The sequence below is a fragment of the Parasteatoda tepidariorum genome, chromosome 2, assembly GCF_982258835.1.
Source record: "Parasteatoda tepidariorum strain Cologne lab strain chromosome 2, Ptep-v5.0, whole genome shotgun sequence".
NCBI classification, from domain to species: domain Eukaryota; kingdom Metazoa; phylum Arthropoda; class Arachnida; order Araneae; family Theridiidae; genus Parasteatoda; species Parasteatoda tepidariorum.
In genome coordinates, this window is record NC_141756.1 from 102,098,169 (window position 1) to 102,114,781 (window position 16,613).

The 16,613-nt window shown below is 29.7% G+C and overlaps 1 protein-coding gene across 2 annotated transcripts in view; it reads right to left on the bottom strand.

The window, feature by feature from the left end:
* Nucleotides 1-1,099: 1,099 nt before the first annotated feature.
* Nucleotides 1,100-16,613, bottom strand: part of LOC107442754 (neprilysin-1) — a 99,498-nt gene continuing 83,984 nt past the window's right edge. For both annotated transcript variants that reach the window (XM_087157909.1, XM_087157910.1), the window contains exons 17-22: nucleotides 16,019-16,086; nucleotides 9,145-9,275; nucleotides 6,436-6,501; nucleotides 4,157-4,329; nucleotides 2,520-3,101; nucleotides 1,100-1,831 (exon numbers count right to left, since the gene is read on the bottom strand). In XM_087157909.1, coding sequence (XP_087014035.1) covers nucleotides 3,002-3,101; nucleotides 4,157-4,329; nucleotides 6,436-6,501; nucleotides 9,145-9,275; nucleotides 16,019-16,086 — 538 coding nt within the window. In that variant the 3' untranslated portion in view covers nucleotides 1,100-1,831; nucleotides 2,520-3,001. The remainder of the gene's footprint in view (nucleotides 1,832-2,519; nucleotides 3,102-4,156; nucleotides 4,330-6,435; nucleotides 6,502-9,144; nucleotides 9,276-16,018; nucleotides 16,087-16,613) is intronic.

Sequence of the window (16,613 nt, forward strand, 5' to 3'; positions counted from 1 at the left end):
AACTAATAATGAATATGCTCATTTCTAAGCAAATGTAAAAAATTAACTTCTAATAAAATTCTATTTTATAATCTCGGGAAATATTTGTACAAAATAACAATTGCGATATCAATTTTTTAAACAATCTCGCACAATTTTATCAGGGACTTTTGTTATTATTAGAATATTATTTTTCTAACAAAAACTTAAAAGATTTGACGGCCCAGATTTTCAACAATCAAAATGTTTTGATCGGTTGAGAACTGAAAATACAAACTGGAATACATAAAAAAAAAAAAATGTTTGCTGGAAAACATATCGCATTTTATAATTCGGATATATTATAAACGAAATTCAGACTGAAAATTTAAATAACTGCGATTTTCAGAAATAAATAAGCTAAAAAGGTTTATCGTTAAAGTTAAATTAAGCATTAAATATTTTTGAAGGAAAAAGAAATCAAAATAAGTCTTTGTAAATTTTGAGGAGAGAAAGATTAAGCATTCAAAATTGTTTTGAGGAAGAAAATATGTAACTCAAATATGTCAACTTGTACGGTCCTTTATAAAATAGTAGTAAAATAATAATTATCGTGGGAAGAATTGTCCTAAAATTTAGTTATTTTTCCAATACTTACAAGCATAACTGTTTTACGAGGACTGCCAACTTTCTACACTGTTAGTAAAAAAATATTCTAGTGGTAGCTAATTTAATGTTTCAATGTAATATTTTTTTAATTAATTTAAACTATTTTTCCACACCACTACACATAAATGATTTAAAAGTTCATATGCAAAACCACTTTGCTACAGTTTTTCAGTGGTGACTCTTTTAAAATGTTGGCAAAATTACCAAATATTCTAAAAGTTTTCAAATGTCTACCACTCTATAAAATACTTTACAGACAGCTTAATCGTAAGCGAACTTGGTCTTACCAATAGATCTTATAAACAATTTTAAATTATTAATTTGACATGACAGATAAAATAATTTTTTCTGTAAAATAATAAAAACCAGAAATAATACATTCAAACAGAAATGTTGCTATCCCTAAAAACTTTTTCTCGACATTCGTACAAGTTGGTAGGTATGGGATATCTTATAAACTAATGCCGTTAAATTTTTTCTTTTTTGACTTATGCTAATTTATTTCAATACAGGTATTATCCTTTAAATGCTTAACTACCAGTGACAATTCCGATCATCTGCATGCTGTCAGCACGGTTTCGTCAACAAATTATTTCATGCTTTGCTGAATACCCGCAACAAACCTGTAAACTTTTCCGGAAAATTTTAGTTTTATATTTCATGTAGTAGCAAAATTTATATATCCACACTTTATTCTTGTATGAATAAATGTAATTTAAAACGATTTTGACTACATTTCATTTAAATAAGTTAAACTTGTATAAAACAGGCCTCCTGGCTCTCCGAAAGAGTTTTCAAATGTTGACTAAATCTTTATAAAATATCATTTTACACTTTCAATTGAATTGGCATTTCCCTACCACTAGAAAAAAAAAGCTATTTTGAAAAGCGTAAAAGTTGGTAGGAATGTCATAGTATGCTTAAATGAAAATTGCGTTGAAGAGAACTAGTGTAGGTCCAATAAAGATTTATCTGTATAGCAGGGTGTTCAGTGGTTTCTCAAAATTGTTATAGTGGTAAACTTATCAATGCAGTGGATATTCACATGGTTCAAGAACCACTTAAATGCTATAAACTTTCACCTTATACTAAACATAACTCATTATATGAGTTAGAGTTGTCACATTATTGTGATCTGGAATGTTTCATTAAATACATTTTACGACAAAATTTCATATACCACTATTATAATTTTGAGAAACCACTAGATGATCTGGTATAGATTTCTGTGCGACTGATATACAAAAAAGAGTATCATCACAGTTGTAAATTAAAAGTATGTTCTGTCTATCTGAATATATATTTAAATTATTTATACCACTATAATAATTTTGAGGAACCACTAGATGATCTGGTATAGATTTCTGTGTGACTGATATACAAAAAAGAGTATCATCACAGTTGTAAATTAAAAGTATGTTCTGTCTATCTGAATATATATTTAAATTATTTATACCACTATTATAATTTTGAGAAACCACTAGATGATCTGGTATAGATTTCTGTGTGACTGATATACAAAAAAGAGTATCATCACAGTTGTAAATTAAAAGTATGTTCTGTCTATCTGAATATATATTTAAATTATTTATACCACTATTATAATTTTGAGAAACCACTAGATGATCTGGTATAGATTTCTGTGTGACTGATATACAAAAAAGAGTATCATCACAGTTGTAAATTAAAAGTATGTTCTGTCTATCTGAATATATATTTAAATTATTTATACCACTATTATAATTTTGAGAAACCACTAGATGATCTGGTATAGATTTCTGTGTGACTGATATACAAAAAAGAGTATCATCACAGTTGTAAATTAAAAGTATGTTCTGTCTATCTGAATATATATTTAAATTATTTATACCACTATAATAATTTTGAGGTACCACTAGATGATCTGGCATAGACTTCTGTGCGACTGGTATACAAAAAAAGAGCATCATAATTGTAAATCAAAGTATGTTCTGTATATCTGAATATACATTTAAATTATTCACAATAGTTAAAAGCAACCTGATAAGCCACATTCTACGCCACCTCGTGATGCAAACAAATCTTCAGTTTCATTTTTGTCACCCCTGTTATGTTTAATGGTTCATGGCCAGCAATAATAACTTATGAGTTACATACATTAAAATAAAATGTTGGACACATTTATGAACATTATTCGAAATGAATTATTAATTTAAAACACTAATGGAAGATAGCGTAAGGCTTGTTTTGGGAAAGCAAGCAGAATGTGCGTCTATCCAAAGCAAATATCAACTTCATTTTCATTAAAAAAAAGTTTTTTTTTCCTTTTTGTTTTGATCTGCACGAAAGATCCCTTTGGAATGTATCACTTTAATTTTTTATTTCTTGTTGTTGTTTACCACACTTCGCACTTGTGTTCTGGATTCATGGCACTTCCTTTTGGGCAGTTGTATGCTTCCAAGAAATCCTTTGAGTTGGACAGAGCTCCAATTACTCTGAAATTAAGAATCAGAAATTACGAGCAGAATTTTTTCGGGCTTTCTGCAACATACCTCTGTAATACTAATACCTTTCTGAAAATATACTTTTAAAAATAACAAATATACATGATAGTAATTTAAAGTAACAAAGCGTCAACTTCAAAAAAAACTTTTCGGTTAAAATAATACAACTATTTTATTTGAATATGTAATAATTATGGCTGATATTCTTGCATTTTTTTATGGAGAAAACATACTAATTATTTCCTTTTTCGCATTTTGCAAATCATCATCACATTAAAAAAAATTATTTAAAAAAATCGTGAAATCCGTAGCAGAAACTACCAAAAAAAAAGATCGTCAGCGAAATCATTGATGAAATTATTGATGGTTCCATCAAAAAAATTTGATGGTTTATGTTGGTTTTCAGTGCGATTCATGATGGTCCAACATCATTTGATGGTCACCATCATCCAACATTTTCCATTCTGTGCTCATTATGTTTAATATGCCAACAAACTTCCATCATTCCGTGATGGAAAATGCTACCTCAACACTATGATGGTTGACCGTCCAGAGAATTTGATTCACATGAACCAACAATTCATGATGATCTGTGATGGTCTATGATGGTTTAAACTGTACATTTCCATGAAGGTTTAATGAGAAGTCCTGTTGGTTCAACAGAAATATAATATCAAAAACATTTTTTTAATGCTGGCCCATTATGAATCAGATCAAATTCCTTCATTAAGGTGATGGTGGTTCATGACCGTTCTAAGATTTGATGTCTACGAAACTATGATGGAAATTTCTGTTGGTTCAATATGAACAAACTATCAAAACAAGTTGCTATTCTTATGTTGGGCCATCGTAAATCAGTCGTAATTCCTACATTTGGGTGATGGTTGCTTATGTTGATTACCATTAAAAAATATAATGGTTCACGATGGAATGATTGATGGTTACCATCAAGTTTATGTTGGTCTCTCAATGAAAAACCATCAAAAATTCTGACTTTGGTACTCATAAGAAAGGTGCTTATCCAAGTATAGAATTGAAGTTATTACCTGAATCTTCCAGGACTATGAGCTCCAGTTCGAATGATGTTCACAGCTGCTTCCGGTCTCATTGTTCCACACCAAATTTGAGCATAATTGAGAAAAAACAACTGCTCGTGGCTCAGCTCAAGTCCTGGTAAAAGTGGCTCATCACCGTTGCGAGAAACCCAACTTCGATAAGCCTGTGGAAGAAATGCGAAAATTACTTAGAGCATACTTAAATTGAATGTTGTTGTAAAAAGAATGGAATGCTGCAATAAGTAACGTTTGCAAATATGAAGCATTACTAGCGCTGCAAATGTTTCCATTAAAAGTTAGTAGTATAGAAAGAACCCTAAATAATTCAAGTGAATGAAATCTGAATCGCCTCCAATTACCGGAAAATATAGATTATCCAAAATATGCAAGAAAATATTATTCACTTAAAGCAGTTTTAAAACAATTCAAACAGTTAATTTTCTTATTTGGATAAAGTTCAGAACAGTAATCACAAATAACTAATAAAAAAATTAAAGCTAATAAAAATGGAAAAATAATGACAAATCTATAGGACTTTATATCTGACGTTTTAAAAACCAGGTTGAAAAGTTTGTTATACAATATTTTCGTGCAAATCGGATGCAACCTTAATAAAATGCCAGTTTGAGCCATATTAGCAGAGCAACTAATTCTAAATTTTGATTACTTGGTGCTGGTTCAACTTTAACGGTAACATGGTTTAATTTACTATCCTTGTAAGATGTAATTGTTCAACGTTAAATTGAGTTTTCTAATAGTATAATAGGGATTTCAATTTTTACTGGAAATTTAAGTTTGATACTTTCTTGCATTTTGTACATAGTATCTAACTAATCAGCATACGCTTTCGTCGATTTGTGGGAATAAAAGTAATGTTTTATTTTCATTATTACAATGTTTTCTTATAATAAAAATATAATAATATTTAGGAGAGAATTAGTTTTTGGCTGAAATAAATTAAGAAAAAAAATGAGAGCATACTTGATCACTAACACAGAATTATGGCACTCTTATTATTGATTCTCGTTTGTATTGATTTGTTTTATTTCATTGATTTTCAATAATGACTGATTCGCAAAATTGTACTATATGAAAATCAAACGTACATTGTATGAAAACCTTTAGGAATCTTAGAAAGAAGACTAATACTTTAAAAATGTAGATTAATATTTTTAACTTAAGTAAATTTTTGTGTAAATTCTTAAAATTTAAATTTTTTTTTGTTTTCCATTTACTAACTCCTAATTATTTTTATAAAACATATTTTTCATATTCTTTTTCATAATTTTGCTGTAATTTAGGTCAAAATAAGTGAACAATATCATATTTAGCATTTTAATGACTTATGGTTACGAAATATAACATGAAACAATACAGCAATACAAAAATACAGCATGTCTCTTTCTGAATTAGAGGTAAAATCTTCAGAACAAGGCTCACTTCGAAACAATAACTTTTCAAATTTGCATAGATTTGCAGCTATTTAGATCAAAGAGAAACAGTTGAAATCTTTGAAATTTCTTTAATTTACAAAATCAATCATTGATAAATTTTTGAATATGAGTGAAAAAAAAACTCAAACTACTATTTTTGAATTTTATATTTCAGTACAAATATAATTCCGGTAATCTAACAGATTTTTTCAGTAACTTTTTTCCCCCAATGGCAGGCACTGAATTTGAATCTTTGCCTATACTATGCCAGAATTGTTGCTCATTTCACGTTACCCAGTGGGCACCTGTGAACCAAAGTCACGGAGGAGAGCAACATTGCCCACGCCACACTGCCACAAACCCGTTTATAGGGTGGGTCACATTCACACATCATACACACAACAGAGGACAGCACAAAGAGAGAGAAACATCCATGGCCAGAGCGGGATTCGAACCCGCAGCCTATGGCTTCACAGTCAGGCACGCTAACCGCTCGGCCACCTGGCCGGCTTTTTCAGTAACTATTAGATTGCTTTTTGCAATTATAAATTACCGAAATATATTTTTGTTTGTAATGAGAGCGTCGGAAAAAAATATATAAAAGGGACACCGCGTCAAACGGTTAATGAATTATTCAGAATTCAAAGAGTTTTCAATTAAAAATTCTGAGTCAGTACATCAATATATTAACTCATAATTAGTAATCGGAAATTAAATTGAATTGATTCTTAATTATGACTGATAAGCATATTAAACTCATGCAAATTAATTATAAAGAACATTGAGCAACAACTTAGGTAAACGTGCGTTTCTGTTGGATATTTTAAGACAGCTTACCCTGAATGCTTGCTTTACACCTCCGTTGTCGGCAATATTTTCACCCTGAGTATTTATGCCGTTGATCTGAAATGGAGTAATACAAAATATTGAAGTTTCTTTGAAAAATAACACACATTGGTTGAACTCGTATATAGCATATCTTACAAGGTCTAATACATGCATCACTTGTTAAATCAACGGTTAGAGCCGCTACTCGATTCATATATTTTCTCCTACTTAAAATAAGATTTCCAATATCACCGAAAAAATTAAAAATTGAAGTACAGTATACTCTCGATATCTCGAACTCCGATATCTCAAAAACCTTGTTATGTCAAAAAAATATTTTTCCCAATGGCATTATATATCCACCTAATATTAATTTGAATTCCTATGATGAAGAGTTTCTTCTTAAAACCTTGTTATGTCGTCCGTTAACTGGTTCAACTTTAACGGTTGTTGTCGAAATAGAAAATGAATTTTTTCGGAAAAATCACAATGTAAGTTTGTTATAAACTAGTTTTTTTTTCTATTTAATGCGTAAATATTTTCGTCTTACTTTTAAAAATAAAATTATCATTGTTGTATTTAGACTTATAGTCAACTATCATTACATACATATTTAATAGTAGTTTTTCTTATATTTCATGACTCAACTTTATAGAGTAATATTTTAGAATATATTTTTCTAGTTTTTAGATCATAGTTAGTTTTGAACTTATCTCGAAACCTCGATATCTCGAAATCTTTTTAGCGTCCCTTCAACTTTGAAATATCGAGAGTATACTTTATTTTTCATGAAATAATGGATACTAATGTGCACTGTTGCTCAATAAAGTGGTTAAATTTCATAAAAACACATTACTTTAAAATTTAAATTAGTTGTGAAAGAAAAAAAGTTAAGTTCGTAAAAGTTTCTTTTTGAATTAGTTAACATTTACCACAGTATTTATCTCATAAGGGAAACTAGGGAAGTGTGACTCGCCAATTTTGAAATAAACTAGTAGGATGTATGCCTTATGAGATATAATTTTCGGGGGCAACATTCGTTTCGGCCCATAGAAGGTCCTTTGAAGGATAAAAAATAATTTTACCTATAGAAAAATCGGTATTTTATTACTTCAATGCAGACTATTAGTTATTGTAATTGTCTCATACTCCAATAAATTCGTAATTAATTGGATAATTAATTAAGTTGATAATTAATAAACTAGTTAGCAAATTAATTAATTAATTAATTTGCAATTACATACTCCAATTAATTTTGAAAATTTCTTGAAACTAAAATTTAAATAAATTTGATGTCAATTTTTTTTTTCAAATTAACCTAACAGGCTTTTCTGAGTAATATATAAAATTTTCGAAATCAATTTTGATAAAAAGTACGCATTTTATAGTACGTGAAAGTACCACAAAATTAATTGGAGTATGAGATAATTGCAATAACTAATAGTCTGCATTGAAGTAATAAAATACCGATTTTTCTATATATTGAATTATTTTTTATCTCTCACTGAACCTTCTATGGGCCGAAACGAATGTTGCTCCCTAAAATTATTCCTCATAAGGCATACATCCCACTAGTTTATTTCAAAATTGGTGAGTCCCACTTCCCTAGTTTCCCTTGTCAGTTCCGCAGAATATATTAAGTGATTGTGAAATAACAATTGAGGTTAAGGTTAATTATTCTAACATTACTTGCACTTATAAATTTTTCAGCAGGATCATATGTCTTTTCAAAATTGTTACTTTGTAATGGTGGCTAAAATCATCGTAAATCAAGTTTATTAATCAAAATATAAACTGGTGAAGAATGCAGCAAGGTTCGTACTGCCCTTAAAAAGCTCAAAATGTGTTTGTAAAATTTTTAAAAAAAATTCTTTTAATAAGTATATTTATTCTATACTTGATATTTCTACATGAATATATCTAGTATCTATCAAAATCTAGAATATATCTAGTATCTAATCTATCAAAATCTGAAGTTCAGAATTTAAGTGATATTAGCTTTTTTCAAAGAATATAACACCATTTTTTAAATTTATTAAGGACAGTTAGTTGACAAGTAAGCATTTCTGAATAACATTCTAGTAACTTAATCCTATTATACATTTATTAAGCAAATATATAAATGAATAATATAGATATATATTTTGTTATCAACATTTTTTAACAAAGTACCGACCAGAATTCGTAGTGGTCAGGGAACTGACATCACATTAGAAAGGTCCTGGGTTCGAATCCCGGACCTCCATGGATGTTCCTTCATTCTCTGTACTATCTATCCTTACTGTGGGAGCAACGCTAGACCATCTAATAGAGTGTTCCTAAGAGAGTGGCCAACAAATATGCCCTTCTGATACCTGAATGACGAGCGTCAATCGAGTGGGCATAGCAAAAAAAATTTAAACAAAGGTAAAAGATGCATTCTTCCATTTCGGCAAAGACTATAATTCTATTGCTCATAGTTTTTATTTGACTATATTAAGAGGTGCAAAAAAAATTCCCCTTCGATGTAAAGTAAGACAATAATTAATGTTCTCCATACATCTTACATAACCTTTAATACATGTAATGAATTCTATATGAAAATGTCAAAATAATCTACGTATTCGCAAACAGAACACAAAAAATAAAAATAAAAGCTCATTCTCTTACTTTTTAATTCTAAGAAATAAAATATGCTTTATATAATTTTAAAAACATTTAACAAAGAACGTATTATACCTTCATATCGATATCCGTCATGACGTAGTCGCCATATTGATTAATCATACAGTCGGCCTTTGACTGAAATTTTTGTAGTGCTTCTGCATTCCACCACTGTTTCAAATTACCAAAATGATCAAACTGACGACCTGCACCACACATAAAGTTCTTTTTCAATAAAAACAGTATTATTTCATTAAACAAATGAATTTTTTTTATCTTCTATAAATCTACTTTTAAAAAATGTAACATAAGTAATAAATTCTAACGAAAAAATAATTAGTATTTTACAAAAAACTATTTTTAACGTGCTAAATATTAATTTTAATGTACTATAAAATGACCTTTGATGTGCTGCACTATTTTTAATGTGCTGAATATCTGCTTCCTGCAAAGTAAAAACTGCCGGCACGGTAAACAATGCCTGGCATTTTTAAGACAGTAGGATTTATGAAAATCATTATCATAAGAGCTTAAGAAAAATATGATTGTCTCCACTTCTTTTTATTATCCACTCTTTTATATAACTGAATTGACGACAAAAGAAATTGTTGTACAATAAATAAATTTTTTAAAAAACACAAATTTTACTTTACCTAACTTATTTGGATATTATTCATGATATCTGATTTGGAAAACCCAAACTGTAGGGAATACTAGGCAATAGCTCTTAAACTTAAATAAAGAATAACAGCGTAATCTTTTTTCTAATGAAAGGCTATTTGCTTAAAAGCAATTACATCGTTACTGGGTTATAATCCCGCTAAAATTGATTATTATTAATAACGCATGGCGTTTACTAAGAGTTTCTGACTTTCTAATTAAAGAAATATTTGTTATTTTGTGCTTTTTTTTTTTAAAGAAAGCAAATTAAGCGAGGAACTTGCTTCTTGCATCAAGATTAATTGGTTTTAATAATTATAATAAATACTAATAAATCATAATTATACTAATTGATTGTATGAAATAATCATATTTGCTGGTTGGTCATTTTGCATTGTATTCAATGCGAAGGTATTGTATGTGAAAAGCTCAATTATTTCCTACTTTGCCGGTGACATATATACGCTCAGAAAATTGGTTTTATGTTAATGTTAAAACGGTTCAATGTTAAACCGTAATATTGGTATCCTGAACCATAATACGGAGCATATTCGTCACAATCTTAATAAGGTACTGCATTGAACCATGTTTCCGATTATTAATTATAACCATATAACTGTTTAATTAAGTTTAGAAACTGGGCACCTTATAAAGGCTGCAGCATATTTAAAGGATTCAACTTTATTCAAATTTTATAACAAAGTATGAAACTGTATTTCGTTATTTTAATTTTGTATACCGTATAAATAAAATGAAATCAAAGCTTTTTCTACAAAAGAAAACTGAAACATGATTACATATTAAAACTTTACACTTAAAGTAAATGTTCTACTAGATTTTGGCAAATCAAATTCATTTGACTCAGCTACTTAAAAACGCAGAGAATATTTGTAACAATAAATAAACGCAAAAAGGGAACTTCACAGATCTTTGTAAATAATTAAGCAGAAACAAGCGATACTGCATAAATGTGTACAGTCCAGGTATTATGTCACCTTAAGTAAAGTACAGGGGGTAGACAAAATAATGGAAACACTTTATACTGATTCTTTATTTCATATTTCTGAAGAAATACTTAAAGAATCATTTTAGAACTTCTGAAGTGTTTAGATCACGCAATTTCTCATACTTATCAATGAAGTTTAAATCTTTTAAAGGTCTGAAAGACCAGTAATAAATTACATACGGAACATAGAGTTTTTGAACATCCTATGTCAAAATAGGTATGAATAGATTTGTATCTTGTAACTATTATTAGGTTATATGCAACAAATGAACAAAATTTCGTAACCCTGACTTGAATATTTATGGAGATATGAACAGTTTAATAAAAAATAAAATTTTCTTTTACATTTTTTGCTATAACTTTAAGGATATTCAATTAAACTAAGCAAAATTTTTAGAGCAATTTAAAATTAATTAAATTTTTTTTTTTTAAATTTGAAAAAAAAATAGTTGAAAACTGTGCAATAGATATGTAATTTAAGTAGTTATTTTATTCTACGAATGCGATGAAAAAATAACAATTTTTTCTTCATAATTTTGGAGTGAATCGTATTTGGTATATAATAAAAAAAAAATCAGATTTGAATATCTTAATAATTTAAAGTTTTAAGTTATTTTCTAACCAGTTTTTGTACTTTTTTTAAAAGAAATTCAGTAAAAGGGATTTTCTACAAATATTATTTTATATCATTAGAGAAAATTAAATAACAAATACCCTACAATAAACGTCCATACACCGAAAAATGATTGTATAAAGGAAAGAAAAGATCCTAAAGAAAATATACTTTTGTGGGGAATGATTCCCAAAAAGTCGGTGTAATTTTTATAAATCTGGCTTAATAGTACAAAATTAAATTTGTGGAAAACTCAGATCATTTTGAGCTTTCTTTTGAAGAGTACGGAAACTTTTTAGAAAATTGCTTGAAACTTTTAGTATTTTTAAAATATTAAAAATCGGACTTTTTTTTTAATTTGTTGCTAAATACGATTCATTACAAAATTAAAGAAGAAAATACATTTAAATATTTCCTATGCATGCTCAGTATAAAAGAGCTACTTTAATTATTCATATCTTTCCCGGTTTTAATCGAATTTTCCTCAAATTTTAAAACAATTTCGTTATTGATTTTAAATAGCTCCAAAAATTTTGCTTAATTTTATTGAATATTTTTAAAGTTACAGCGTAAGACAAAAATATTTGTTTTTATATAAAAAAAATTTCCATATCTCCACAAATATTTAAGCTAGATTTACGAAATTTTGTGAAATTATAACATATATAATAACCAAACTAACTGTTACAAGTTACAAATTTATTGCTATATTATTTTTGGCATATTCAAAAACACTATTTTCCGTTTGCAATTTGTTATCGGTCCCTCAAACTTCTAAGAGCTTTAAACTTCATTGATAAGTATGAGAAATCGCATAACCTAAACATTTCGAAATTTATAAATTGATTCTCTAAGTAGTTTTTGAGAAAGATCAAAAAATGTGTCAGTATAGAAGTGTTTCCTTTATTTTGTTCAACCCCATAACAAAAAATAGGGGAGAGGTAGATTAGTTGAACAAGTAAAAAAATATTACAATTTTTTAAACTACCGTTAATTTTATTAAAAAATATTGTATTGATTTAATTTTTGAATTTTTTATTGCATTGAGTGATAACAATTAAGCAACATCTAAGTAGAATATATAACATAAATACATATAATTTAATACATACACGCTTCCTAACATTACCAAAAAATATTGAAAATATATCAGATTTCTTTTCAAAATATATAGTGGCAGTTTTATAAGAAAGTTATGCTTACTAATTATTTTTATCTTAGATTATATTTAATTTTTCTGAACTATTATCAGGTGTTCTAATTTGTTTATATTTGGTGGTGAATAAAATTGCTGTAAGTAAAATTTATTAAATCAAAAATAAATTAATGGAGTATAAATTTACCACCACTTTATATATTTAAAAAAAATCAAATTGAAAAAATTATTAAATGTCAAGTCCAATTAATTACGTGTTTCAAACCTCATTATTGGTTTAAAAAAAAAAAAAGTCCTAAGTCTGTGCACCCTAGGTTTCCGCGAAAAACTATTTAAGAACTTCGGTTCTAATCTGTGCACATTTATTTTGTGTTTTAAGATACGCAAAGTTGAAATAATTCTTTCACAGAAAGTTATAAGCCCTCAACCTACAGAAAAATCAATTAAGGAATTTAGATAAAATAAATATTTTTTATTAATTCATTTGTGAATGACCGAAACATTTTTATATTGTAGGATTTTTACAGCAGTAAATTTTTGTAAGCAGAATTTTCAGCTTTTTAAAATATATATATATATATATATCTATTTTTTCGAACTATTTAAGCTCCTTTTAAACCATAAAAAAGTGCTTAAAACTAATTAAAAAGTTGATATTAATAAGAAAAAATTAACATGGAAAAATAATAAATGGTATTTTTCCATTTTCTGCTTTTGTCGCTGAATTATAAATAAATTGAATTACTATGAATAAATTTAGCATAATATATAAATGATATCTTGTGATGATGTGTTTAAGCACTGCAAAAAGTTTAAAATATTTTGTTCATAAAAGTTGGCAGGTATGATTGTTACAGATTCTTTAAAACAATTTTTATTTATAAAATAATAGTGCTGCTTTTAGATTCATAAAGTAGTTTAATTTCTTTTAGAATTAAATAAGTGATGGACAATTAATCAATCAATTCTAAATCAATAGCTCTGTTTCCCGAACATAGGTACGGCAAAATTAGTTATTATTAAACTAATATAATGTACTAATTCGTAACCAGCCTATTTTTTTTGTTTTCAATTAAATATTAAAAAAGGTGCATAAATATTGCTTTGTAATCCAAAACCAAAGATAGATTTTTTTCCAAATAACGAACTGTAGTAACATAAGAATTTAACCGAAGCAAAATTATAGCCTCTTGTCTACCATGAAAAACTATAGAATATTAATTTTTAAGTATCTGAAGTCAAAACTCTGTAACTTTCTAAAGTTGAAGAATTCATCAATTAGCTTTAAAGTATCTGCCAAGCTATTGCTATAGCTCTAGATTAGCAGTCACCAATGGCTAATCAATTTATCAAAATATAGTCACCAAAAATGGCGCCTATGAGAAGACTATAATAGAATAATAATTATGCTGATCTCACCGTAAATCTTCGTTTTATCTCGATGATCCTACCAGCATTTTTTTCAATGAATTTCCTCTTGCTTTTTAAAATTTCGATCTTTTTCAATTCAATAATAAGATGCGAATATAGAATCACGTTTTATGTGATAATTTTTTGTTGCTATTTGCGACGATTCTATAGCTTTTTTAAGAGTTGCTACTCTTGATTTCGATATATTTTTTTCAAATTGAGATGTTTTTAATACGATATTCTGACATACGCACATTGAATAACTCCTTTGATTAATTACTTTTTGATGGAATCGATTCACGATGAATATCAAGTATATTTGAATATTTATTCTTTTTAACCAGTTTCGTTGATTAAGTTTTTTCTGACCAAGTTATATTACAGATTTCCTCACCTTCCAATAACAAAATATCTGATATATTTTAGAAGTATTCTTTATCTTTAGATAATAACTATTTATAATTGATCGCTATTTGTAGCATTTAAATATTTACGTATTTTTTAGATAAAAATTACTAGTATGTTGTAAAACATAAATTTAATATTTTTTTAAGAAAAAACAGTCAAATAAAACAATGATGAATTAAATCTAATAAATTCATCCCCCCCCCAAAGAATACACTATCTGGCCATTAATGACCGGACACCCCTCATTTCGGATACATGAGGTGCTAGTATCAAGTCAGTAGGGCGTAGGGCCGCCACGCGCCCGTATCACTGCTTTAACCCTTCTAGGAAGACTATCCACTAGGTGTTGGTACACGGCGGCAGGTATTGCCCGCCATTCCTCCTGTAACATGGCGAAGAGTTGAGTGGTGGTTTTGGGGCGTTGTGGTCTGGCCCTCAACCGGCGCTCCCACTTATCCCAGAGATGCTCAATTGGATTGATGTCGGGACTTTGGGATGGCCAGTCAAGCTCTTGCACCCCCATTTCAGCAAACCAGTCCGTGATGGCATGTGCTTTATGAATAGTAGCGTTATCGTGTTGAAACACAAATGGGCCATTACCGAACTGTTGCCACAGGGTGGGAAACGCCGAATTGTCCAGGATGTCTCTACACCCTTCTGCGTTCAGGTTTCCACGCACTAACACCAAGGGTCCAAGACCAAACCATGAGAAACAGGACCACACCATAATTTCTCCACCGCTGAACTTCACAGTGGGGACAATGCACTCCGGTAGGTACCGTTCTCCGGGCATTCACCAAGTCCACACCCGTCCATCAGAGTGCCACAACATGTAGGTGACTCATCACTCCACATAACGTTTTCCCATTGTTCTACTGTCCACTGGCGACGTGCTCTGCACCACTGAAATCGATGGCGGGCGTTTGATGGAGAGATGTTTGGCTTATGTGTTGCTGTTCGTCCATGGAATTCTTGTGAAATCAGCTCCCGACGAATAGTTCGTGTACTGGCAACAGTGCCAGATGCAGCCCGGAAGTTGGTAGCGACAGTGTCCAACGACATTTGTCGGGTTGCCTTCACTCCACGTCGAAGAGATCGTCGATCCCTGTCGGACATTATTTTGGGCTTGCCGGGTCGGGACTGCGGTTTTAACACTCCCTCTCGTTCCCATTTCAACACGACGTCACCAACTGTTGACCGTGGTATCTGAAACTTATCGGAGATGGCACGTATGGAATGACCAAATCGGTGGAAGCCTATGATCATGTCTCTTTCCGCCTCATTCAGCTCTCGCCGTCCACTCATTTTCACTGTTAACGCTCGTATGGCCGTCGCCTGCTTGCGAATGGTCTTTCCCCCACCACAGGTTCTGCATTTATTCCGCCAGGACGAGTCCACCTGCCGTTCAAGGGGTGTCCTGTCATTAATGGCTAGATAGTGTATATTAAATCAAGAAATCTGGCGCTAAGCGTACACTTATCTGAAAATGGTTACAATTTTTTGTGACTCTAGCAGCCAGTGGCTACTATTCGTTATTATTAGTCTGGAGCTACATAGCACACACTTCGATTAATATTGCAAGAAAAATGTAATATATATTTTTTTTGATTAATTAAAAATGAAAGCTTTAGCACTGCATCTCAACGAGTCATTCAAATTAAAGAAATAGAACGTATGAATTCGTCTTAAATAGTACCTTTATCGTCGAAGCCGTGTGTGATTTCATGGCCAATTACTACTCCAATACCTCCATAGTTCAAAGATCTGCAATATAAACAAGAAAATATTTCAATGAATTTATTTAGGGCTCGTTATTCAAGAAGCACATAATTCTCTGAGAAAGAAAGATAGCTGAGATACGCCGAGTTAAAAATGATTTTCTAAACAGATAAATAACTCCGTAATGGCCATTTATTATTTATTAAAAAAAAATTCGTTAAAAAAAATAAGTAAAGAAGTACACACTTGAAAAATTTCAAATTAATATTCTAATGAAAGAACAAAAACGCTTTTGATATCTAACGAATTACTTCTGAGTAAGGCGGGATTAAAAATTTTAAAATCATTTTGGTTGCCTGATTAAACTCGGAGGTATTTTTAATAACTGCCTTTATATGTCTCAACTTTTCCTCAGCTTTTCTACTGAAATCAAACATATTTTGATTTCCGGAGACTCAATTTGTTTTTCAGATTATTTTCAGTTTTGTCTTCCTCAAAAAGATTTCCATAGCTTTCCCCCCCCCCCGCTTATTATGCCAAATTGATATTCTAATACATAACTTCTTTACTTC